This window comes from Grammomys surdaster, unplaced genomic scaffold (genome assembly GCF_004785775.1).
Source record: "Grammomys surdaster isolate TR1022 unplaced genomic scaffold, NIH_TR_1.0 125849, whole genome shotgun sequence".
Lineage (NCBI taxonomy): Eukaryota > Metazoa > Chordata > Mammalia > Rodentia > Muridae > Grammomys > Grammomys surdaster.
The window spans coordinates 861,897-886,356 of NW_021620675.1; the positions used below are offsets into that span (position 1 = coordinate 861,897).

The 24,460-nt window shown below is 46.7% G+C and overlaps 1 protein-coding gene across 3 annotated transcripts; it reads right to left on the bottom strand.

Annotated features, from left to right (window-relative positions):
* Positions 1-221: 221 nt before the first annotated feature.
* On the bottom strand, positions 222-20,180 carry Ankrd35 (ankyrin repeat domain 35). Of its 3 annotated transcripts, none has more exons than XM_028789820.1 (14): positions 19,862-20,180; positions 12,783-12,913; positions 11,555-11,643; positions 11,150-11,214; positions 10,160-10,217; positions 9,990-10,060; positions 9,625-9,731; positions 8,810-8,994; positions 8,146-8,183; positions 5,993-7,996; positions 1,914-2,003; positions 1,669-1,734; positions 903-1,007; positions 222-417 (listed from the first exon to the last, which is right to left on the bottom strand). In XM_028789820.1, the coding sequence occupies exons 1-13, from the start codon at positions 19,898-19,900 to the stop codon at positions 948-950; spliced, it is 3,003 nt and encodes a 1,000-aa protein (XP_028645653.1). In that variant the 5' UTR covers positions 19,901-20,180; the 3' UTR covers positions 222-417; positions 903-947. The 3 variants fall into 3 exon arrangements, with proteins under 3 accessions (XP_028645653.1, XP_028645654.1, XP_028645655.1); XM_028789821.1 differs by having other exon boundaries at positions 12,779-12,913; XM_028789822.1 differs by lacking the exons at positions 222-417; positions 11,555-11,643; positions 12,783-12,913 and having other exon boundaries at positions 948-1,007; positions 11,150-11,170; positions 19,868-19,900.
* Between the last annotated feature and the right edge of the window lie 4,280 nt (positions 20,181-24,460).

Below are 24,460 nucleotides of genomic sequence, written 5' to 3' on the forward strand. Positions count from 1 at the left end.
TTGTTTGTTTTTAAACAGGGTGGTGATTGTAGCCCAGGCTGATTGGACTCACTATGTAGCAAAGGCTGGCCCTGAACTTTTGCTCTCCCTGCCCCCACCTCCCAAGTACTGAGATTAAGGTGTATACCACCACACCCAGCTTATTTTTTAAGTTGTTTGATCAAGATTCTTTTTTTTTTCCCCATTCCACCCTTTTCGACAAAAACCACAACGATACCCAGGACCATCTGTTTTCTGCTTTATTTTCCATGGAGCTAGTTTACATCCACAATTCTGATCTAATCTATGCTGATTCCAGGGCCCAGGTTTTCAGGTCTGGAGTCCATGTGTCCCTTGAAGCCCCACCCACAGCACCACTAGTGGGTAATCACCAGCTGCCCACATGCCCACCACAGCTTGATGGAGCCTCGTTATTCCCTGTAAGAAGAAATTCAAAGGTGAATTCTATAGTATCCTCGCTCTGCTCCTACCCACATCGACATGCTAGAGGGTCTGCTTGTCTTTCCAAACTGGAAAGAGGGCTGCCCACAATGGGGTAGGAGGGAGGCTGGGAGATGGTTGGTTTTTGAGTGAAGGGTGAGGAAGCCTGGAGTCTATAAAGTCCTGCCCTAGGGAACAACTGTCCCACTGTCCCAGCACCCTTCATCCTTCACCAGCATCTCTGGTACAGACTTTAGGAAAATATTCCAATCATCTTTTCTGTCTGTCCTATCCATAGTCATCCCATTGGTCATTAATCTCATGCCACCTGCTCACAAGGCCCCGACTCCCCCTAGTGACCCACACTTTGTCTTCTCAGTTGACTTTACTTCAATGCTCTATGTCCTACAGGACTCCCCAGTGTCAGCCACCAGAGAGGCAAAAAATAAACCCCACCCCATCCCTTCCGTACCACGACTCACAAAAGGGAAATGCCTTTATCCCTGAGGGTACACAGTGAGCCTGCCTCACTCCTGCAAGCTGAGGATTCGAAGTAGGATGTTGTAGACGTCTTGTTCCATGTAGCCCTGGGGCGTGGCAGGAAGGACTTAGAAGATGATGAAGCACAGAACGTGGGGAGAGGCAGATCAGATGAGGGAGTAATTTTGTAGGATAGCAGAATGCCAGTCATTACCTCTTGCAATTACATAATCCTTAAGTAATTCTGCTGTCATGTTTTTGGTCTGCGGTACTTGTGACTGAACAGGGCAAGTGCTTGTCAATGAGCTATACACCCCCAGACTCACTTGCAGTATTAAATAACTTTTCCATGGCTGCTTTCCCCGTCTTCACAAGGAAGGGAATGCTATCTACCCCACAGGATTGCTGTAAAGGCCACACCATGAATGTTAAAAGTAGCTCTACTCCCTTATCTTCCCTAAGAAAGGAGCAGGAACACCCAGTTTTCCTTGATTAAGGCAAAGTCACCTCAGAGGAGACTGAGGGGTGTGGTAATAGGGACAGGAAAAACCCTCACAAAGGATTAGGGAACCGGAAAGGGAAGCAGAAGCTTCTCCTCCTCCCGTTCACACACAGTCTCTTTTGATGTGGGTAATGAGATCCCAAGACCTGCCACACAGTCCACTGGGCCTGACAAAATGGCAAGTATGTATAGGGAAGAGAAGGGACAGACGTGACATTCCTTCCTTGCTCTGTATCTCTGCTGCCCTCAGACTCCAGCAAGCTCACCTGAGCCGCATTCAGTAGATGATTCCTGTAGGTGGAGATGATCTCTTCATGGTTCTTCTGGGAATCCTGGAAGGGAGCGCCCACAGGAAGGTCACATGCCTACCCTTCCCACACTCGTGGATCTTGAGGCTGGTTCTGTGGCCCCATCACTGGTCCACCCCTGGCTAGTCTCCTGACACTCCCCACCTCCACTCCCACCCCCATCTTCTCTACCACCATCTAGTTCCCTGCAGGCCAAACTATACCTGCAACTGTAGGGCAAGGTGGGTATTCTCCCCCCGGACTTCTAGAACTTCCTCCGAAAGCTTCTCCAGCTTCTTCAACAACTCCTTGATCTAAGGCCAAAAGAAAAGAAAGGGATGTGAGGGCTAAAGTTATATTTTAAGTTTACATTACTGTGCTTAAGATCTATAAAACAAAAATGCCCCTAACCTGTGAATCCCACTTGCCTAAAGAGAGATAGCTTCCTGGAATGCTGGGGGCTGTTGTTCACATAAGAAAACAGGCACAGGTTTTCACTTCTGTAAACAAGGTTGGCTGCCCTGACTACACAGGATGGGATTGATCACACATAGGTGGGAGGTGTGAAGGGAGAATATATGTCAGGATATATGCTTGCCCCCAGTTGGATGAAGACAGAAGTACATAACCTTGTGGGGTTTGCCTCTGTGAGTGACTAACATAATCGCAGCCATTTTCTGGGAACCCTGGGTATGGTCCTAGCCAGTGTCCCTCATCCTGACCAGTATTTAATAAAGCTTGATTCAAATTTGCCTTAATAAGGTGGTAATGGTCTTATTCTCACCCCATGAGGTTAACAGGGACCCAAGTTGTCCCAGGGTCAAAGTCAGGTCTCCTTATTGAGAATTTAATATGTGCCAGATATTTTTTTTTTTTTTGAGACAGGGTTTCTCTGTGTAGCCCTGGCTGTCCTGGAACTCACTCTGCAGACAAGGCTGGCCTCGAACTCAGAAATCTTCCTGCCTCTGCCTCCCAAGTGCTAGGATTAAAGGCATGCACCACCACTGCCTGGCACCAGATATTTCTTTTTTTTTTTTTTAAACTTTCTTGTTCTTTTTTTTTTCTTTCTTTCTTTATTTATTTATTTATTTTATTAGTACACTGTCGCTGCCTTCGGACACACCAGAAGAGGGCATCCAATCTCATTACGGATGGTTGTGAGCCACCATGTGGTTGCTGGGATTTGAACTCAGGACCTCTGGAAGAGCAGTCAGTGCTCTTAACCGCTGAGCCATCTCTCCAGCCCCCCAGATATTTCTATATGCATTGTCTTACATAATATCCAATCCAGCCCTTCTTCTAAGAACAATGCTTCTCCAAGAAAAGGACCATTGTCCCCATTTTATGGGTAGAAGCCTAAGTTTAATAAATTTTCAAAACCATGCAGCTATCTCATGGTGGTGGTACACACCTTTGATCCCAGCAATTAGGAGACAGAAGCAGACTGAGCTCTGAGAGTTTAAGGCCACTTTGTCTATATAGTGAGTTCCAGGATGACAGCCAGAGCTGTGTAGTGAGACCCTGTCTAAAATCAAAACAAAACCAAAACCACATAGCTAATAAATCATGGTTTAAACCAATTTCTCTTTGGCTCTACTATAGTTTATGAACTTTTGGTTTTGGTGGGGTTTTTTGTTTTTTGTTTGTTTGTTTGTTTGTTTGTTTGTTTTGGTGTTCTGTCTTAGACAGTCTCACTGGATAGCCCTAGGTGGCCTGGGCTCACTACATAGACTAAGCTGGCCTCAAACTCACAAAAATCCTCCTGTCTCTGCCTCCAGAGCACTGAGATTAAAAGGATATGCCACCACAGGCTATAGCAAGTACTTTTTACTGAGTACTTGCATGTGCCCCCAAATTATCCTGTGTATTTGTGTGTGTGTGTGTGTGTGTGTGTGTGTGTGTGTGTGTGTATGCACCTGCATGTATATAAGTCTACATTCCACCTGTGTAGCTGGGGGCTATGGAGGCCAGAAGAGGACTCCAGGTCCTCTGCAGTCAGAGCTCTAGATAGTTACTATGTGGGTGCAGTGACCTAAACTGGATTCCTCCGGAAGAACAGCAGGCATTCTTAATTGCCAAGCCATTTCTCCAGGCCCAATAAAGCATTTACTTTCTTTCTTTCTCTCTTTTTCCGGGAGATGGTGGTTGGGGATGAACCAAGACTCTTTTCATTCTAGCAAATGCTTTATCATTAACCATGACCTCAAACCCTTCCCCCTCCCACTTTTGTTTGTTTGTTTGTTTTTGTTTTTTGAGATAAGGTTTCTCTGTATAGCACTGTCTGTCCTAGAACGTCCTCTGTAAACCACACTGGCTTTGAACTCAGACATCAACCTGTATCTGCCTCCTAAGTGCTAAGACTAAAGAAAGATGTGTGCCACCATGTCTGGCTTCCATATCATCAAACTTCTGAGTATTTATAATACTTTATTTAAACAGAGCCTCTTAGAAATTGAGCTGGTCTCAAACACAAGGATAGCCTTGAATACCCGATTCTCCTGGATCAACTTCTTGTTAAACTTTTATTTATTTATTTATTTATTTATTTATTTATTTATTTATTTTATGTGTATGGGTGCTTTGTCTGCATGTGTATCTGCGTGCCATGTGCATGCCTGGTGCCATCAGAAACCCTGGAACTGACATTACAGATGGTTGTGAGACACCGGGTAGGTTGGAGGAATTAAACTTGGGGCCTCTGGAAGAACAGCCACTTGGGTACTAGGAACTCAAGTCGTCTGGAAGGGGAGCCATTGTTCTTAACCACTGAGCCATCTTTCCAGCCTAGGAACTTAATCTTATGGAAGAGAAAGCTGGGTTTCAACCAGGCAGTGGTGGTGCACATCTTTAATCCCAGCACCCAGGAGGCAGAGTTTGAGGCCAAGCCTGGGCTACAAAGCAAGTTCTGGGATAGCCAGAGCCACACAGAGAAACCCCCTGTCTCAAAAAAAAAAAAAAACCAATAAAACAAAAACAAATAAACAAACAAACAAAAAATCCCTGGGTCTTTGAGATGTTAAGAAAGTTGTCTGGTGTAGTGCCACAAGCCTTTAATATCAGCACTCTGACAGAAACAGGCTGATCTCTGTGATGTAAAGACTTCATAGTGACACCCTATCTCAAAACAAAACAAAAGGTCGTCTAAGTTCAGCCAGCTATTAAATTTTATTTGTTGTTTTGTTATCAATGGTGGGGATAGAACCAAAGGCTTACATACATGCTAGGCAATTATTCTGCCACCAAACTATATCTTCCAACCTAAATTGTTGACTCCCACCCTGTGTGCCTGGGTGTCTGTACACATACATGTATACGTTTGTGCCACATTCTCAACCACTACACCAAAGTTTCCTTGCCGAATGTTATTGACTTTCTTGCCATTTATTGACAAAATGCCCCCTTTTACTCCCTTCCATGATGATGCCTATTTTGGATAACAGTTCTTCTGTCTATGCATTATACACGAGGTACATGCTGTTTATATTCTTCTCCTGTTCTAAATCTGGATATGTGTACAAGTGTTAGTAAGAAATCTGAATTCATTTATTTAGTGGGTAGTTCTACAACCTCTAAATCCACTTGTAAATAAATGAGTGGTTTAGAATACATAAAATATGTCTCATTGGCCAACAGCACTGAGAAAATAGTGGCTTTCAAACTCTGTTGTGGCTTGGCTTGGCTTGGTCTTCAAACAGGGTCTCATAAGCCCAGGGTGCCTTGGAACCAGCTCTGTAGCCGAAGATGACCCCGAGCCTATCTATCTCTTGTGCATTTCTGCAAACTATTTTATTTTATTTTATTTTATTTTATTTTTATTTTTATTTACTTTGGTGTCATTTTTTGGCCAATGGGAATTGTTTGCAGGATCCATTGTGAACGGACCGGGAGGGAAGAGAAGCTACAGTTAACCCATCAGACTCTGAGTCAGCCGAAAACCTCGGCAAAACCACAGAACTCATTACACCACGAGGCTGGGCTAATGCAGGATTAAGATAAAATACTAATTGGCCATGGTGTTCCTTAGTGGTCGTCCTGGGGGCATACATAACTTCTGAACCCTGAGTGCTAAAATTTAGTACCTACGCCCTCCTCTCTTGTACTATGTTACTTATTTTTATCTCTTTCTTCTATCTGTACTCCACTTCAGTTCCAGTCTCAACCTCAAACCTCTCTTGCCTTAGGCGAGCACAGTGAGGTCCTTGCAAGCACTCTGTTTTGTATTAATCTGATCTTCGACTCTGCAACCCTGCAAAAGCACCGCCGCTCGCGCTATGCTCGCTCTCAAGACTACCTCGATGCTCACCTTGGCCTCCTTGTCCCGGCAAGCCCCGATGAGGTGGTTTGTCTTCTCTTTCAGCAGCTCAGCAGTTTTCTCGAACTGCTCCGAGCGCCCGCGCATCTCGCCAGCCTGGCGTTCCTGCTCGGCCGCCCGAGCCACCAGGTCCTCGCTGCGGCGACGTTCCTCTGCCACAGTGTCCCGCAATCGAGTCATTTCCCGACAGGCTGTGTTGTACTTCTCCAGTACAACTTTGAGCTCCTGGCCCCAAGCCTGCGCCTGGGCCACCAGCGAGCCTCTTGTCTTCTCGTGCTGTCGCAGGCTGGCTGCTTCCCGAGCTCTCAGCTCAGCCACTTCTTCCGTGGCTTGGTAGAGCAGCTGCTTCAGCTTGCAGATCTCCTGGCTCTTCCCGCTCATCGTGGCCTGCACAGCCCGTAGCTCTTCCTCTAGCTTCCCCAGATCTTCCTCCAGGGCGGCCACTTGCGGGGATGCTGTAGCTTTCAGGGAGGCTTCTGGCTCTCCACAGGGAGCCAAGGATCCCCTCAGCTGCTGGTTTTCCTCCTCCAACCGAGCCACCACCAGTTGGGTCTCGAGATGCCTATCCACCAGGGTGCTGATGCAGGCCTGTAGCTCCTCCAGGGGTTCTGCAGCTGTACTCTGTGCACTCCCCTTGCCCACGAGGTCTGGAGGTAGGCAGTTCCACAGTCCTTGCAGGCCGCTGTTCTGGGAGGCCAGACGCCTGCGCAGCTTCTCTGTGGCCTCCTTCTCCATGGCCAGTTCTTCTGTCAACAACCCCACGCTCCTCCGCAACTGCTGTAGCTGGACCTGTGCCTCAGGCTTGGGCACAAACTCCCGTTGTAGCTTCTGAGTCAAGGACTGCAGCTCTCCCTGCAAGCGTTGTCTCTCTCGCCCCAGCTCTCCCAATTCCTCCAGCAAATTGCTATTGCTCAGTCTCAGTGCTGACACCTCTTTCTCCAGCTGTCCCTTTGCCAGGCCTCTTCCTGAGGCCTGTTCTCCTCCAGGGGCCCCTAAGGGCTCTCCTCTGGCCCCAGAAGCCCTCTTTTGTTCCTCCTCTTTAGTGCATACCGGGACTGAGACTGCCTTTGGGGCTCCGTCTCTGGAGCCCTGGACGGGGACCTCAGGTTTCACATGCAGTCCCATCTTTGCTCGATCCAACCTTACCAGCACCCTCTCAAGCCTGGCTTCCATCTTTTCCCAGGCAGCTGCTGCAGCCTCAGCTCTGGGAGTCCCCAGGGCTCCCTCCAGAACTGGTCTTGACAAAGCCCCTCTGGCAACGTCCTTTTCTCGCCACACTGCAGCCAGCTCTTCCCGTAGCTGTAGGAGCAGCTGGTTCAAGGCTGCTATACCCACTGGTTCTCCCACTGTGCCTGCCGGTTCAGTCCCTGGAGCCAGGGCCGTCTCCTTCCGGCCAGCACACACCTGCTCAACGTTTTTGAAGTCAAGGTTCTGCCCCCCATTGGTGTTCGGTTGCTGTCCCGTGGCTTTCCCGGTGGTCTCAGACCTTGGGCTCTGGGGCAGCCCCTGTTCTGGTTGGGACTTTGCATGTACTTCACAGTGGATCTCTGCTGGGGCTAAGTCTTCAGCTCTCTTGGGAACTAATGTTGGGTTTATTGTGGCTGTGGCCTTCTGCTGCTTCTTTAGTTCTTGGATCCGCTCAGCCAGCAGGTTCAGGGGACAACCCTGCTCCATACCATCTCCTTCAGGCCGGAGACCAGGGCCTTGATTTCCTGGAGCTCCGGGTTCTTGCACTAGGAGATGGCTTAGTTCTTGCGCTTGCTCTCGAATCTGGTTCTCTAGGCTTAAGAAGGCGGCAGCTCGAGCCTTACACTCATCTGTCTTTCGCACTAGCTCCTGCTCCAGCTGATGAACTTTCCTCTGCTCCTCCTCATACTTCCACCTCCACTCTTCTGAGCACCGCTCCTCCCCCTCCTCTTCCTCCTGCTCTTCCTCGGGCTCTGCTCTCCATGAGCTCTTAGGAGGAGATCCCACCCGAGGCTCAGACGAAGAGGCCTATGTCAGAAAAGAGCAATGGTGCGGAGCTATTCAACTAGCCTCTCAAGGGTCCTGCTTCTCTGAGAATGTCTTGGTGCCCACATGGACTACTGAAATTGCTTGGAGGTAAGTCAGAAACAAGAAGGGGAGCCTCTTAGGGGTCATACCTGAGATGCGTGATCTGGGTGTTGAACCAGTCCATGACCTATAAGAAAAGACATGGGACAAAGGAGAACTCAGCTCTCTTCTAGTTTTCAGAGTTTGTCAGAGACAGTCAGGTGATCATCTTATTCCATGGAGCCCTAACGACCCAGCAACTTTGGTTTCTTCCTCTGGAGATGCTGTGTTCCTTCGTTCTGTTCGCTCGCCTGTTATTAATCACTGTACTGGTACTGTGAAGGCACTGGAACATCAGTGGTGGGCAAAATGGAAATCACATGGATGTCAATAGCTATTTAATCCCAGCACTCGGGAGGCAGAGGCAGGTGGGTCTCTGAGTTTGAGGCCAGCCTGGTCTACAGAGTGAATTCCAGGACAGCCAGAACTACATAGAGAAACCAGGTCTCAAAAAACAAAACAAACAAACAAAAAAACAACACACAATAGAACAATATTAATAGTCAAAGTTGCAATGAGCAAAGGCTACAACTGGGGAATTTTGTGACCATGTTTATGGTTCCCCAGATGCAGCAGCACTAGATTAGTACAGCCTTGGCTAAAGCGGCGGTCCATTCTTTCAGATGGACAGCTTCCATGAGAGTGGGATGCTAAGAAACATCCTTAATTCTTTGGCTATTGAAGAGACTCTTGAAGGCACAAAAAGACTTTTACCGCCTCTCCGCCGCCGGTTCAGGGCCTGCTGTAGCAGCCTGCACAGCTCCTTGTCTTGTGTATGCAGAGCGTAATGAAGAGCACTGTGTCCCAAGCTGTCCACAGCTCCAGCATCCGCTCCATGACTCAGGAGCAGCTCAGCCACTTCAGCGCTGCCTTTCTCACAGGCCAGGATCAAAGCTGATCTGTGGGTGGACACAAAGCTGACAATCCAGCTTCCCATCATGGTTTCAAAAATTCCACTCACAGGACAAGCTGTCACTCAGTGGAGTCAGAACAACATACCAACACCAGCCAAGGACAAAGCCTTAGACCAGAGCAGGACTTTTCAGTGGTGTTCCTTGGAACTGCAACATCAGTGGGACCCCTGGGAAGGATCCATTTCTGTATGCTTTATAGAATGCTAAAGTTCTGCACATGCACATGGGCATACACACATGCACAAGCACACACACACACACACACAGCAGTATATATGCTCATGATCCTCCTGCCTCAACCTTCTGAGTACTGGACTACAAGTATATGCCACCACCACACTCATCCTCTGCATACATTTGGGAGACAATTGTTTAGGACATAGCTTAAATTAAAGCAGTGATCCCGGGCATGGCCATTCTACTTCTGGCATCATCTGTGCTAGCATGGCTACCTTAGAACACCAGGCAAAGATGTTCTGAACCATTCCTGGAGAGGAAGAAGCACCCAAAGAACAGAGAGTAGCCTGTTCTCTCCAGTGCATGCACTGGGCCCACAGGATCCTTTCCAGATTGCTAAAGGACTGGGAATTGAGATAGGACATAAAGATGGCTCACTTGTCATCCTTGTCGGTAACATTAACTCGGGCACCTCTCTGCAGCAGCTGTGAGCAGATAGCTGCATGACCACCCAGCGATGCAATCATCAGGGGTGTGCGTCCATCCTGCAGAGGATGTGGGAAAATATGGGGGAACCATTTGATGACTCAAACCCCACCAACTCCCTTTCCCCCATCCTCATCCCTGTTGAGACAAGCTCTGGTCCTGGGGTTAAACACTATTGTTGGGAGAGTTAGGAGCTCTCCAAATGATAAGGAAAAGAGGAGATGGAGGAGGGGGTGATAGAATCTGGCCAATCAAACTCAGAGAAAACAGCAGCCTCCTGGTGTGAGACACTACCCATTGGTCCATCTGATACTCACATTATCCAACACATCCAGGAAGGCTTCATGGTCACACAGCAGGAGGACACTTGAGGCGCAGCCTGAGGAGGCTGGAAGAATTGAAAGACATTTGATTAAGAAGAGATTTGAAGAACATCTGTTGTTCCTGCACCAATGATAACCTCCCATCCCGTTCCCCAGGCACGCACCTGCCCAGTGTAACGGACTGCGATTTTCTGCATCCACAGCATCTTCATTAGCACCATGCTGTAAATAGCCGCAAAGAGAAGCAGATGTGGAGCTCTGCACTAGCATCCTCATCCCACACCTCATAGCAAGCCACCAGTTTCCATGGTAATAGGAAAAGGAACAGGAGGATGATGGCTATGAGAGAAGCTTACTACTAGGCAAGCCCAGTTACTCCCTGCAGGTGATGGGCAGCCTTGAAATTCAGTTCTACTTCTTAACTAGGGCCAAAGAGGGGGGAAAAAAAAACCACAGATGATCAGTAAGTAAACAGATTAAAGGAAATGACACCTGAATCGGCTGGAGTTTCAGAACCATTGTGTGAAATTTGGAAAAGACCAGGAATAATAAAGGTAGAGCAGTCAGTATGTGCTCAGTGGCCTATTGGGAGATGCAAATGGTCCACATGTCATTACACATGTATATTTTTCTTTAAGCTACATGGCTATAACCTCCCTCTCCGCTTTATTTATTTATTTTTTTTACTTGGGGAGGGGGTATGAATATGCTTGTGGAGGTCAGGGGACAACTTACAGGAGTCAGGTCTCTCGTTCCGTCAAGTCGCGTGAGTTCTGAGGCTCAAACTCAGGTCATTAGACTTGGCAGAGAATTCTTTTACCTGCTGAGCCCTCTTACTAGCCCCTCCCACCAAAGACATTTTTATTTGAACGTTCCTGATTTTGTTCTACATAGCAGTTAGTCTCTGCAGTGGCTCTGCTCCTGGCAGAATTCAACTGTCCTTGGCTGCCCTGCTTTCTGACCTGCCCCCAGAGACAGTATCAAGCATGGCACAAGTACAGAGACGATGTTAAACAAGTGTTTGTGAACCTATTAATAAATGGCAATCAGCTGTGCTATTTGGAGTGAGGTCGTCCTGTTGGTTACGACAAAACAATGCTGGGCCACGCTGCGTTTCCTTCTCCTGCACAGGAGCATCAACAGACTGCCTTTACCTGAAGCAAAACCTTCACACACTGTGGCTGACAGGAGATGGTGGCCAAATGAAGGGCGGTGCTTCCTGGAAAGAGAAACGGAGAGAGGGGGTGTGGCCCCGTGAATGCAGGTGACTCACGGTAGGGAGGGCAAGAGACGCACAGATAATCAGAGGGAGATTAGAGAAGAGAAGCCGTGGGCCATACCGGGCCAGAAATTCCAGTTCCTTGAGCAGCTGGTACCCTTACGGAGGTGGGAGTGGGGGTGAAATGTGCCTGGCTTACAGGGAGGGGAACCCCAGGAGAGATGCTAGCCAAGACTTACTGAGCAAAGAAGCAAAGGCCCACAGCTGGAACCTCCTTCAGAGCCCAGCCCTGGCCCCTCTGCAGCCAGACACAGTCTTGCAGCACACTGGGCCGACTCACCGTCCTCATTCTTGCTGTTGATATCTGCCCCATTTGCAAGCAGTACTGTCAGACACTCGGTCAGGCCTTTGGAGGCTGCCAGATGGAACCTGCCAGGGTCAAAGGCAAGAGACAGAAGGATGAAAGACCAGGGGATAAAATACAGGAGGTTCTTTCCTTTTTGAAAATCATGTTTAGGGGTTGAAGACATGGCTCGGCAGTTAAAAGCACTGACTGTTCTTCCAGAGGTCCTGAGTTCGATTCCCAGCAACTACATGGTGGCTCACAACCATTTGTAATGGGATCTGATGCCCTCTTCTGGTGGGTCTGAAGACAGCTACAGTGTACTCATATACATAAAATAAAATAATTGTAAAAATAAAAAAATCATGTTTAATATTCTAAGTTATTCAGATCAGTTTAAATCTTGATGGTTTTATTTGGGCTTTGTTTGTTTGTTTGTTTGTTTGCTTTGAGATAGAGTCTCACTATATAGACCTGGCTGGCCTTCAATGCTTGATCCTTCTGACGTGACCTCCCAAATTCTGGACTTATAAGCAGGTACTAGCACAGCTGACAAGGAAGAGCTTTAATAAACCCTGCTTCCTCTGCTCCCCAGCCCAAAGCCAAGAGCAGAGAGGGAGGCTTCCTAGTCTGTCTTGCTCAAAGGAGGATCAAGCCTGTCTCCATGACCTACAGCCACAAAGTCAGACAAAGGCGGACAAAGCTACCAGAAAAGCTAGAAGAGCTACAACGCTGAAGGTATTGCAGAGATGTTGCAGGAATGTTCAGGGGACACATGATTGCCTGCCTCTCCCAGGACACAACCTTTAGAGATATGTCATAGAGTCAGCCAGAGCAGAACAGAAGCTAGCAGGAGGCATTGTCTTCCTCCTGAATTCTCCCTCTAGTCCCATGACCCCCATGACTTTCTTCATTCCCAACTTCTCAAGCGTACACACCCTCCTACTTTTGCGATGAGGAAACTTTGTTTAGCAATTAGTTGTCTGTTGGTTTAATGGGCTTTACATCATTTTCAAGTCAGTGTGGCTTGTGCAGAGGCTGGAACTATGGGACAATATCCTCTTCCCTCAGTTGTTCTGTGCTTGATACATGGCAAAGCTTTAATGCATATGCTTGCCAATTCGAACAATAAAAGAATTCTGAAGCTATAGGCCTTGCCTGATTATTCTGAAGTTTGAAGTTTTCACAAAGAACCGTGTACCAGGATGGGGTCAAGAAGACTTACGGGGACTGGCCATTTGAGTCTAGTTTGGTGGGTCGGGCTGACTTCCTAGAGGCCAAGGCAGCCACGCGTCCCACGTCCCCCCGCTGCACCGCCTCCAGCAGCTTCTGATCACGACGGTTCCATTTCTCCACCTAGTTGGGAGTTACAGATTATATGAACACTGGGGCTCGCAATGGTATAGGGGAATGAAAGTGATATTAGATGTCCAGCAAGAGTAAAAGAGCATTCTAGAGGTCCTTGCTGCTCATCATCACTCAGCCCAGAGCAGCAGAACTTTCTTAAGTGGGCCCAGCAAAACACTAACCACTCCATGTGTCACCAAGAATTATCCATAGCAGCTGTCAGCCATGAACCTAAAGGTGCTTAGGGGATCTTTAAATTAAAAATCACAAAGGTTGGTGTGGTAGCTCAAACTTTCTACATATACTAGTGCCTCAGGAGGTGGAGGCAGGAGGATCAGGCCCAGCCTCAGCTACATAGCCAGCTTATAGCCAGTTTGAGATACATGAAGCCCTTCGTGTGTGTGTGTGTATCTATATATATACACATACATGTATGTATGTGTGTGTATGTATTGGCAGGCATTGTGATACATGCTAGTAATCTCAACACTTGGGAGACTAAGAAGAAAATCTCAAGTTTGAGGTTTATTAACTAAGACTGTCTCAGGAAAAAAATTATTACTTTTGTCATTTTAGGGTTTTGTTGTTGTTCTGTTTTGTTTGTTTTTTATTCAAGACAGGGTTTCTCTGTGTAGCCCTGGCTGTCCTCCAATTCACTCTATAGACCAGGCTTGCCCCAAACTCAGAGAAATCCTCCTGCCTCTGCCTCCCAAGTACTGAGATTAAAGGCATGCACCACCACTACTGCCTGGCTAATTCTATTATTTTAAAAGTGTTTTTGTTTTATTGAAACAGAGTCAAGTTAGCCCAGGCTAGTCTCAGAGTCTCTATGTAGCCTCTATGACTGGCCGCAGACTCAAGCGCCTCTCAGTTCAGCCTCTTAAGTGCTGATAGTTCAGTAGTTCTCTGCCATGCATAGCTTCAAAGTTATTGGTAATGGTGGATGTCTAACATTTTAAAACTTTGTTTATTTACATTTGTTTGTTTTTGTTTTGGGTTTTGTTTTGTTTTTTTGAGGCAGGATTTATGTAGCCTTGGCTAGCTTGGAACTCACTATGTAGGTCAGGCTGGCCTTTTTTTTTTTTTTTAAAGATTTATTTATTATATATGAGTACACTGTAGCTGTCTTCAGACACACCAGAAGAGGGCATCAGATTCCATTACAGATGGTTGTGAGCCACCATGTGGTTGCTGGGATTTGAACTCAGGACCTCTGGAAGTGCAGTCAGTGCTCTTAACCACTGAGCCATCTCTCCAGCCCCAGGCTGGCCTTAAACTCACAGAAATCCACCTGCCTCTGTCCCCTGAATGCTAGGGTTAACGGTGTGTACTACCATACTTGGCAAAACTCTTTTTAAATTATTTATTTATTTTTATTTCATGTGTGTTGGTGTTTTGCTTCCATGTATGTCTGTGTGGGGGTGTCAGATCCCCTGGAACTGAAGCTGTCATGTGTTGTGCTGGGAAATGAACCCGGGTCCTCTGGAAGAGTAGCCAATGCTCTTAACTGCTGGGCCATCGCTCTAGGACCTAAATTTTACCTTTTAAAATAAATTTCATTTAAAACTCCCATCAGAGACTAGGTTCCAATCTTAATACCATAATACAAACAAAATCCACCCAGGCCAAACAATGCCCCATCATGACAAATGCTAGGCGTCCAGCCTGGGGACAGTCCTAGCAATGACTCCTCCCTTAGTGCTCTCCTGTCTTCCCTGAGCAAACCAAGCTGACCTGATTGGTCCTTGGCATCTCTCAATGTCCCCTGCCCTGCCCCAACCCCCTGTGCAGTCCTGCTTTTGTCTTTAGTCCTTTGTGAAGTAAATCAAGGTTTCAGCCACAGCCAGACCTAATCACACCATCTCTGTTTATTGACTCTGGATCCAAAATTAGGGGTGCAGTGGGTGGTAACCATAGAGTCTCTGCTTTCCTATATCATATCTGGTTGTGTCTTCCACTGGGCTCTCAGCCTCTTCCCTGGGAACAACCAGCATAGGCAGGCCAGTTTCTAGCTGTGCTTGGGGAGGCAGCCAGAAGAAGAGGCAGAGAGGGATTCCTCTCTCCCCTCCCTCAACCCTCCCAGTTTCCCTGGCAGGGAGCAGCTGTCCCAGACAGCAGCCACGCCTCAGCATACATTGTTCCAACCTTCCAGCTCAGGTTTTGAGGGTGGAGGAGTAATTAAAATAATTGAAGTATTACAGGGCATAAAAGAGAGAGCTGTAAAACCACCTAGAGCTGCAAGCAAAGAAAAGCCTGGTTTGATCCAGAGATGGAAACATACAGGAAGAAAGAGGAGAATACAAAGATCACTGGTTAGGAAGGAAAGTCTTCAAGATGGGTCTACATCTGGACTGAGTCTGAGACCTGGTTCAGCGACATTCTCGGCTATGTGACCTAGAGCAAGCCATTAGACACTTGAACCTGTTTCCTTGTACATAAAATGTAGGCAGTAATAACCACCTCACCACAATGTATTAAACAAGCTAAGGTAGATAGACCACATAAATGGATGGCATCCTTACAACAAAACAGGAAGCAGTGAGAAGTCGGGGGTGGCCTAACGTGTTTTATGAGGTAGAATCTCTACAAGAAAGAGGTTATAGGAAAGGGTGAAAAAAAAAAAAGGCTGTGGAAGCCCCATAATTCATTCTCAAGTACTGTTTATATAGCCAGGACAAATTGTTAATCACCAACACAGGAAAGATTTAAAGATCCAAGCCATAAAATTGTCTAGGATAGATGGATTCTGAGGTAACACTCCTGTAAAAACACTTGTAACTTCTCCTGGTCCTTCCAATTAGCCTTTAATAGCCCCCCAAAATAGTCAGGGATGATAGAGATTATCATGTGTCTTTCATAAAAAAAAATGGAAGCACACATATGTTAAACATCTGTCCAGGATCGCATAAAAAAGTAATATAAGAGCATTGGCTTTAGAAACAGCTCAGGCTTCTCGCATCCAGGCCTAATTCTTGTGTCGGACCACACTCTTGCAGAGCCATGGGAAAAGGATTACTTATTTCCAGATAAAGTTTGAGAATGCCTCCAGGGCAGAGCTACTCACTCTCGGCTGTTACTCCCTGTGTGTGGAAGAGTCTCCAAACAGGTTTATTCTCAATGACAAAGCAAGCGAACCAACTCCTCCACAAGCTGACAGGTTCTGACACGCAAGAGCAGGCTTTTTTCAGTGCCCCTTGGGAACCAGGTCATCTGATGGAAAACAGCTGGATCAGGCCTCTACCACACACTGCGACCACCAGCTGACCTTAACCTCAGGTTCTCGTTCACAAACTTAAACAGTCTTCCCTCTCCCTATGGTGTTCTTGTTCTCCAAATGCATCCTTGACTAGCTGGGCACTCTCCGTCCTCCAGAGTCCTGGAGTCTTAAGTGTGTCTCACCATGCCCTGCTCTAAAATCTTCATAGTAATAATGCTTTGTCTCTCTGTCAGGCATATCCAGACATCCTTGAACCTCAATTCAGACAAAGCATATAGTTTTGCGTCTGTCACATAGAAGACACACAATAATTGGAAGTTTCTATCCTCGTCCTTCTTGGCTTTTCTGGGCACACTTTGGATGTTCCTGGGCTTAAAATTCTCCAGCTGGATGAGTTGGAAGGATCTTGGTTATACCAGCTAATGAGTTAGCCGAGCTGGGTGGGTGGTAAATTGTGTTTTAGCACTGTGGATATATATACACCTGGTTTACTTTCTATAGTCTCATTATACGAAGGAGACGTTAGAAAAGGTAGTAATTCTTCATGTTAAACCACTGGAAAGTAGAGGACAGAAGGACTTCTTCCAGAGTCCAGGACTCAGCTCATTGCCTGCCTTAGCACCCTGGAAAGGAGATGGCAGATTACCATCACAGCCTCAAGGGAGCAGTCACCGAATTAATCACCAGAGTCCCTAACAAGAACAAGTTGAGTCATTTCAACAGATGAGATAAGGAACCTGTTGAAGGTAATTTTGCCCCCTCCTATCTCTGACTGTGAACTCTCAGGCTTGCTGTCAAGATGGAAAGACAAAGACACCAGCAGGCAATGGAGGATCAAGTGAAGAACAGCTGGATGGAACTGGAATGCCTGCCTCGGAGGGATGAGGGCCTGGAGATTAACACTTTAAATGCAAAAGCAATTCCTCTATGCTGAGCTGGAGTCTAAGGTTGAAAGCTATTTACCGGCCTGCCTCTTGGTCTATGTCCTGCCCAGGCAGAATAGGCATAGCTCTCTGCCACCCTTGAAGGCATCATCGACTTTGAGGCAAATAACCCAAGATTAGAGGGCCTGAGTTTTTGTGATCTTCTTAGACACACTAAGTGCTGTACATTAGATTTCGCTGATTTATTACTTTTTTGTTGTTGTTTTCGAAGCAGGTCTCAGGTATCAGACTGGCCCCAAATTCCATCTGTAACAGAAGATGACCCTGAAGCTCAGATCCTTTTGCCTGAGTACTGGGATTACATGCATGTGCTACCTAGCATGCCCACTTTATGTGGAGCTGAGGCTTGAACCCAGGGCTTCATGCATGCTAGGCAAGCACTCTCTCAACTGGCCGACATCCCCAGCCCAATGCAGACTAAGTGTGAAATGATGACTCCATCTTTGCCTCAGATGAAGGGTCCTCCCACAAAGACTTGAATGAGAATAGCGAGAGATGATCAGCTGAGATAACTGGGAAGCTGGGCTTCTGGGGTTTTCAGGAAAACTGCCACACTATCTGCAATTAGCTTTGTGTGGTAGGCAGAGGGCATTATCTTGGGCTTTTTTATAATGGAATTTCTTAAGGAACAACTCGGAGCTGAAACCAACCTATTTCAAAGTCTTTGGAAACTTTGATTTGAGAAAAGACGTTCTCATTCTAAGCATGTAGTTCCAAGTGTGCCTTTTATGCCCTCCACTCTTGATAAACTATGATCTTGCAATACTAGGAGTTCAGATGAGTGGACATTCCTCATGGTCAAACATGTAGAGAACTCGGGCCATGAAGGATAGAGGAAAGGTTCTAGATCCCAAGATCTAGCCAACTGCTTGTTCCAGCATCTAGGAAAGGAGGCACTGCCCAAGGACTAGAGAACCAGAAAAGGCCTAGGGCCATATCACCCTGAACTTGTTTGATTTCAGAATCTAAGCAGGGTTGGGCCTGCTTAGTACCTGGATGGAAGAATCAAAAAAAGAATGAACTGAGCCAGGTATGGTGGCTCACAACTGTAATCCCAGCACTTGGGAAACAGAGGCAGGCAGATCTCTGAGTGAGAGGCCAGCCTGGTCTACAGAAGGAGTTCCAGGACAGCCAGGACTACACAGAGAAACCCTGTCTGGAAAAAAACAAACAACAAACAAACAAACACAAAAACCAAACAAACAAAAAACCCAAACAACAACAAAGAATGAAATAGTCCCCCTTTTAAGGAGAAAGCAGACTCCATAAATCTAAAAGGGAGGAACGAGTCTGGGAACTTTCCATATCTAGGGGAAAGTAGTCACGGATTAGAAAATCACTGAGAGTTAAGGCAGTGTCACAAACCCAGGTAGCCTTGGTTTCTGTTACCTGTAATAGTAAGTGCCTTTTGACTGTTTGGTCAGTGCATAGAAACTCCAATGTAGAAGCAAATGTAAATGAGACAGAGACAGGCCTCGGCAGTTCTTACTCTTGCTTCATAGCTTTCTGCCAGGTTTCTGTGGCCTGCCATGCACAGTGGGATAACCAAACATTTCTCACATCTGCTTATGAATGAATGACGAGTCAACTAAGCAACATTAGTACCAAGGGACTCATACCCTCCACCTCCACAGAAGATACCATCCCTCTACAGAGGGCCACTCTGGAAGAGCTCTTTAGAGAAGGAAAGCTGTGCCCTCCTTGAACCACCACCTTCTGAAATCTGTGTTTTGCTCTAGAGGGGGAGAGAACAGAGAACAGGGTAACCCTTCCCAGGAATTCTCTCACTGTGATCCACTCTGTCTTTCCCCTCACCATCTCATTTCCCTAACTCAACCAAAGAAAATGAATATAAATCCTAGATGACACAAAGGAATAATCGGGGAGAGAACCAGGCAGAACTTGATTGGTCCCAAGAACCAGTCTGAAGACCAGACAGTGCAGAGAACTGGCCAGGGTAGATTCTGCAGGCAACTTACCCAGGCTCTGGGGATCAGCCAGGAGACTTGCCTGTCCCCTGACAGTGTTTGTCTGGCTAGCTAGATTGCAAGATTAAGCCACTGAGAGCCGGCAGGAGGTCCAGGCAAAAGGTAAAGGAAGTAATATCGAGGGAAAGGTGACCAGAAATTAAAGAGAAAACAGAGACTCCATGTTGGACAGCCGCTTGGGAAGAAATTTGGGTTGGTGCTTGAGAGAATGGGAGAGGAAGTGTCATGGAGTGGAAGAGAGAGGCAAGTTCGGTGAAGGAGGCTCTGAAGAAGGGCTGGGAGAAGGCACTGGGTTGAGAGTATTTTGGGGGCAGAAAATACTGTTAGGACAGCAGACAGTAAAAAATGGAGCTATGTGGGAGAGAAAGTTGTGAGGAGAAGGCAAAGATGGAAATGAAGCTATAGGGCAGGAATTAGGGGTGGAAGTAAGAACAGATTCAAAGGCTGGGGTGGGGGTGGGGCAGATGTCTGGAGGTGGGTTGGTACTGGGAGCCAGAGCTCAAGTAGAAACCAGGGTCATTCGAAGAGAACAGATCTGTAGAAAGCAAACCAGAAGTTGGAGGCCAAATATGTTGGGAGAGAAGGACTCAAAGGGAAGGACCTTGGGAAGGAAAAGATTAAGGGACAGGTTTTGAATAACATGCATAAATTCAGTTAGCAGGGCTGGCGGCCGCATTATTAGAACAGCAGCGCAGGAAAGACTGATGCAGGGTTAATGCGCTCGTCCATGGAGATGAAACTCAGGACTTCTGTCAACACAGGGCTTGAATCCCAGCCCCAGCCCTTCTCCTACACATTTGGCACCTACCGCCACTTGTGAACTGGAGCAGGAGAAGATGCGCTTCATGGCCGGGGCTAGGGCCACGGGGGGACGGGGACGCGCAGAGAGCCGGGCCACAAGTTCCTAAACCCAGTCGGCTACAGCTGTGCGGAAAGACAGCTGTCAAAAAGCAGACTGGGTCCCGCCCCAAGCCCCGCCCCAGGTCCCACCCCGCTCAATCGGAGATGTGCACCTGAAGGCTGGCCTTAAAACCCCGCCTCCGGCCCTGCCTAACTCCGCCCCTGCAGAGGCAAAAAGCCCGCAGTCTTCTGCGGCCACCCTGGCTGGCGCTCAAGTTCCGCCCTTCATCCGGAGCCCGCCCCCTGTACTTACCTACCTCAATCCGAGAGGGACGCTCGCAGCCTCCGCAAAGGCGACTTCCAGGCCCTAAGTCCCCAGCCTTTCTGCGTGGAGTTCCAACCCCAAATTCCGCCCCCGCGCCGGGCCCTCGCGCGGACCTCTACAAGCCTCGACGTCACCAATCTCTTTCACCGGTCAATGATTCTTAGTCATAGCCATGACCTGTGAGTGCTTCATCTCCTCCCCGACGAAAACCCAAGCCCCAAGATCTTTTAAAGAGAACAGTTTGGAAACCTCATGCGCTTGTAGCGCTAAGCAGACTTCAGCACCAATGTGTGATGTATGGCCCACCAAGAATAGATCAAGCTGATCACTTAACGCAGCTCTTAGAGAGAAGCAAGGGGGGGGGTTTTTACTGTATCCTTCCCCTCTCCAAAAGCAAACAAACAAAACAAAACAAAACAAAAAAACTACCTTCCTTATTACCGTCCTTAAGATTCAGTTCTTAGTAATTCTTGTTTGACCGGTGTTAGTTGCAGCCAACTGGTCTGGCCTTCTCATCTCATCGCTCCTTTCTCCTCCCTGTAAACCAAGTAAGCCCTCCCAAATACTCATGAAACCTACGGAATAAACCCCGAAGTTCTTTTAGAATTGTTTTACATTAATTCATTTACTGAGGCGTGAGTATGTGCTAAGGGTGGGCACACTTGTGGAGGTCAGAAGACAACTTGCAAGTGCTGGCTTTATCCAGTCACCGTGTGAATCCAGTGCTTCAACTAAGGTAGTGAGGCTTAGCAGCAGACAGCTTCCCCACCCCCAAGATGCTACAGGCCCAAAGTTTTTTTTTAATAATTTATTTTTTCTCAAATCGTAATTCATTCACACAGGGGTTATAAACACAGAAAGGCAGGATGTGGGGAAGGGAATGACACTGGAGTGTGGGTGTTCAGGGGGAATACAGATATCTTTCAGAACCAGGTATCGGCTGGGTGAAGGTTCAGGGGACAAGTCACTATGACTCTGCCTATGACTCACTTGTCCTTATCTAAGTTGGTATTGTCTGCCAAGGCTACCTATTTACAAGGTCTATGACTACTCAGGCTGGTAAATTTCCACAAAAGCTGCCTGTTTACATTAGCTTATAGCCATCTGTTTCAATGTTTTTCCACTGAGACCCAAGACTTGGTGTTAGTATACATGTATGACAGGCCTATTGCTGATTTTAGGCCTATGGCTGATTTTAGGCCTTCAGTGTGTAAGCAGGGCTACCCTGACATCTCCTCCCTTCTCTAAGTACAGAAGGGTTGTGGCAATTCTAATCTTGCGAAGGCGGGGATAGAGACCTGACCTCCAGTACTTGAAGGGGACCTTGTAATGGCTCCAGTCCCCCTGTCATTGTCCAGTGAGGCATGAGAGGCCCAAAGTTCTTAACATGGTTTGCAAGGCTCTTCTGAAACAAGCCTGAAGAAGGTGTGGTAACACCCAACTTTAATCTTAGCACTCTGGAATCAGAGGCAGATAGAGTTCTGTGACTTGAAGCCAATCTGCTAGGTCTACATAGCAAGCTCCAGGACAGCCAGAGGTACATAACAGAGAGGTCCTGTCTCAAAATCAAAAATCAGAAGCCTGCCTTCACTCTCAGTATTTTCTTGCAAACATCCAAGTTTAAACTATTGTACCAGACCATATATAATGCCCTTTGCAGCTTCTGTAATCTAGGTGAGGCCCCATGTAAAGTGTTTTTCATTGTTGTGAATTTTCCCTTAAAACTCTGACAACATGGCCAACAGAGTGTGCATCTTGGTGTGTGCCTTGCTGGCCATTTTTACCATCCCCTGGACAGCCACTACCTTCCTGTTGTATGTTTACATCTTTGTTTTTCCTATCAGGTGGGGGCTCTCTGATGGTAGCAGTTGTGTTTTTTTTATTAGTCCCCTAGTGTGCCACATAGTAGATTTTTAATGTCTGTTAGGTAAATGAGTGAATGAATGAATGGATGCATGAATGAATGAATGCACGTATGAATGAGCAAAAAGCAACAAAAAAGGAAGAGTCTAGTGTGGAGAAGAGACCGTTGTTTCTATAGTTGCTTCTACACTGGTTTTTGCTTCAGACAACTAATAAACTTTTTGAGGAATAGGCTGAGAAAATAAGAAAGAATCCTCCTCCTGAGCTGAGGATGGATAGGAGGCAGATATGTCCCTGTTGGAGGACTTAAATAATACACTTGAGCTTAGCCAAAGGTTAAGAAATGACAGAAATGGGGGAAAAAGTTTTCTTTCAAAAATATTATTACATTTCTTTATCTGTGTGTGTGTGTGTGTGTGTGTGTGTGTGTGTGTGTGTGTTTGTGGGGGCCGTTGCCATGGCACCGTTGTGAAGATCAGGGGGGAACATGCAGGGGTTCACTGCTTCATCATACATCTCCTGGGGATCGTACACATTCTAGGGATCAGACTCAGTCTGTTGGGCACGTGGCAAGCACCTTTACCTGCTATCTGCCAGCCCAAAAGTGTTCTTTTAATCATATGGATAAAGAAGAAGGAGCTGGGGAGATGCTCACTAGTCAAGAGTAATTCCTTCCAGAGCATCCAAATTCATTTCCCAGCACCTATGTTGGGGTTGCTTATATCCACCGGTAACTCCCGTTCTCTGTCGCCCTCTTCTGGCCTTTGCAGGTACAGAGACATGTGCCATACACTCACATAGACACACACACAGATAAATAAAAAATGCAAATAAATCTGAGAGAGAGAGAGAGGAGAGAAATATCAGTCTTTAATAACACCCCTTTTGGAGGTTTACTGGGAGGTAAAAAAGCGAGAGATTCTTTATTTCTGTTTTGTTTTGAAGTTTTTAAAAAGAGTTATTCACTTTATGTGTATGAGTGTTTGTTGTGTGTATACCATGTACATGCCTTGTGCCTGTAAAAGACATACACACATACATACACACACACACATATTCATTCACTCCGGGGAACTGGAGTTCAGATGATTTTAAGCTACCACGTAGGTACTGAGAAACAAACCCAGGAACCCAGGTCCTCTGCAAGAGCAGCAAGTGCTCTTCATCACTGGGCAATCTCTCCATCCCTAAGGGATGTTTTCATTATAAGTATGGCCTCAGACCAAGCCCCAGACATAATATGCTTCACAAAGGCTGATTAAGTTATAGCCTAAATGAAGTACACAGAGGGGTTTCTGTGGCATCTTTTCTGTAACTAAACAGCTGACCAGCTCGAAGGAGAGTGATGTCATCGCCTGACAGGTCCCCATTCTAAGGGTTAGGGAATAGAGGCAAACTTATGACATCTAGAAGATAAATGACTGCAATCTGCCAGCCCCAAAGTGTTCTTTTAATCATATGGATAAAGAAGAAGGAACTGGGGAGATGCTCAGTAGTCAAGAGTACTTCCTGCTCTTCCAGAGCATCCAAATTCGTTTACATCCATCTGTAACTCCGGCTCTCTATCGCCCTCTTCTGGCCTTTGTGGGCACAGAACATATGTGGCATACACTCTTCTCAGTACATGTTCACTGGGGATATAAGAACCTTGGTTGTCCATGTATTGCCTAGAAAAAGCCAAGCATGGTGGTACACACCTGTAATCCCAGCAATTGGAAGGTGCAGGCAGGAGGATCAGGAATTCAAGGCTAGCTTTGGCTACACAACAAGTTCAGGCCAACTTAGGTTACAGAAGACCGTATATCAAAAACAGCCACCAAGGCAACAGACAAATACTAAATGAGAACCAGAAAACCTGCAGGTGTTTAAAGAGATGAAGTAGATTTGACTTTTACCATCAGAACCATGAGTTAACCATCAGTCAGTCATCACCACAGAAGCTCAAAGAGTCTGCTTCACAGGACATGAAGCACAGAGTAAGGATTTAGTAGGAGGAGCAAGTAGCTTAAAAAGGAAACAAGCCAGTTCTACACAGTCCTCACAACACATGGAATGATAGATTATTCTATAACAGAGCATTTTTGTAACTATGGTTTCTATTTACTAAGCATTTGCTACATGGCCACTTTACCTGGATAGTGTCGTTTAGTTCTCTGAACCTCTAGTTTAAACACGAGAAGGCTGGCATAGAGGTTAAATCTGTCACAGGTCACATACATTTGAAACTACATGGCTATATGCCCACATCCTCCTGTTCTCTCTCTCTCTCTCTCTCTCTCTCTCTCTCTCTCTCTCTCTCTCTCTTTCTGTCTCTCATCTATCTATCTATCTATCTATCTATCTATCTATCTATCTATCTATCTATCTATCTATCTATCT

Bases quoted from the DNA above. Each gene is read 5' to 3' on its own strand.
- Ankrd35 (XM_028789820.1), bottom strand. From the start codon at position 19,900: ATGAAGCGCATCTTCTCCTGCTCCAGTTCACAAGTGGCG. The intron at 10,061-10,159 runs GTGCGTGCCTGG...CAATTCTTCCAG, and splicing joins CAGTCCGTTACACTGGGCAG to CCTCCTCAGGCTGCGCCTCA. The intron at 8,995-9,624 runs GTGAGCCATCTT...GTCCACCCACAG, and splicing joins GTTACCGACAAGGATGACAA to ATCAGCTTTGATCCTGGCCT.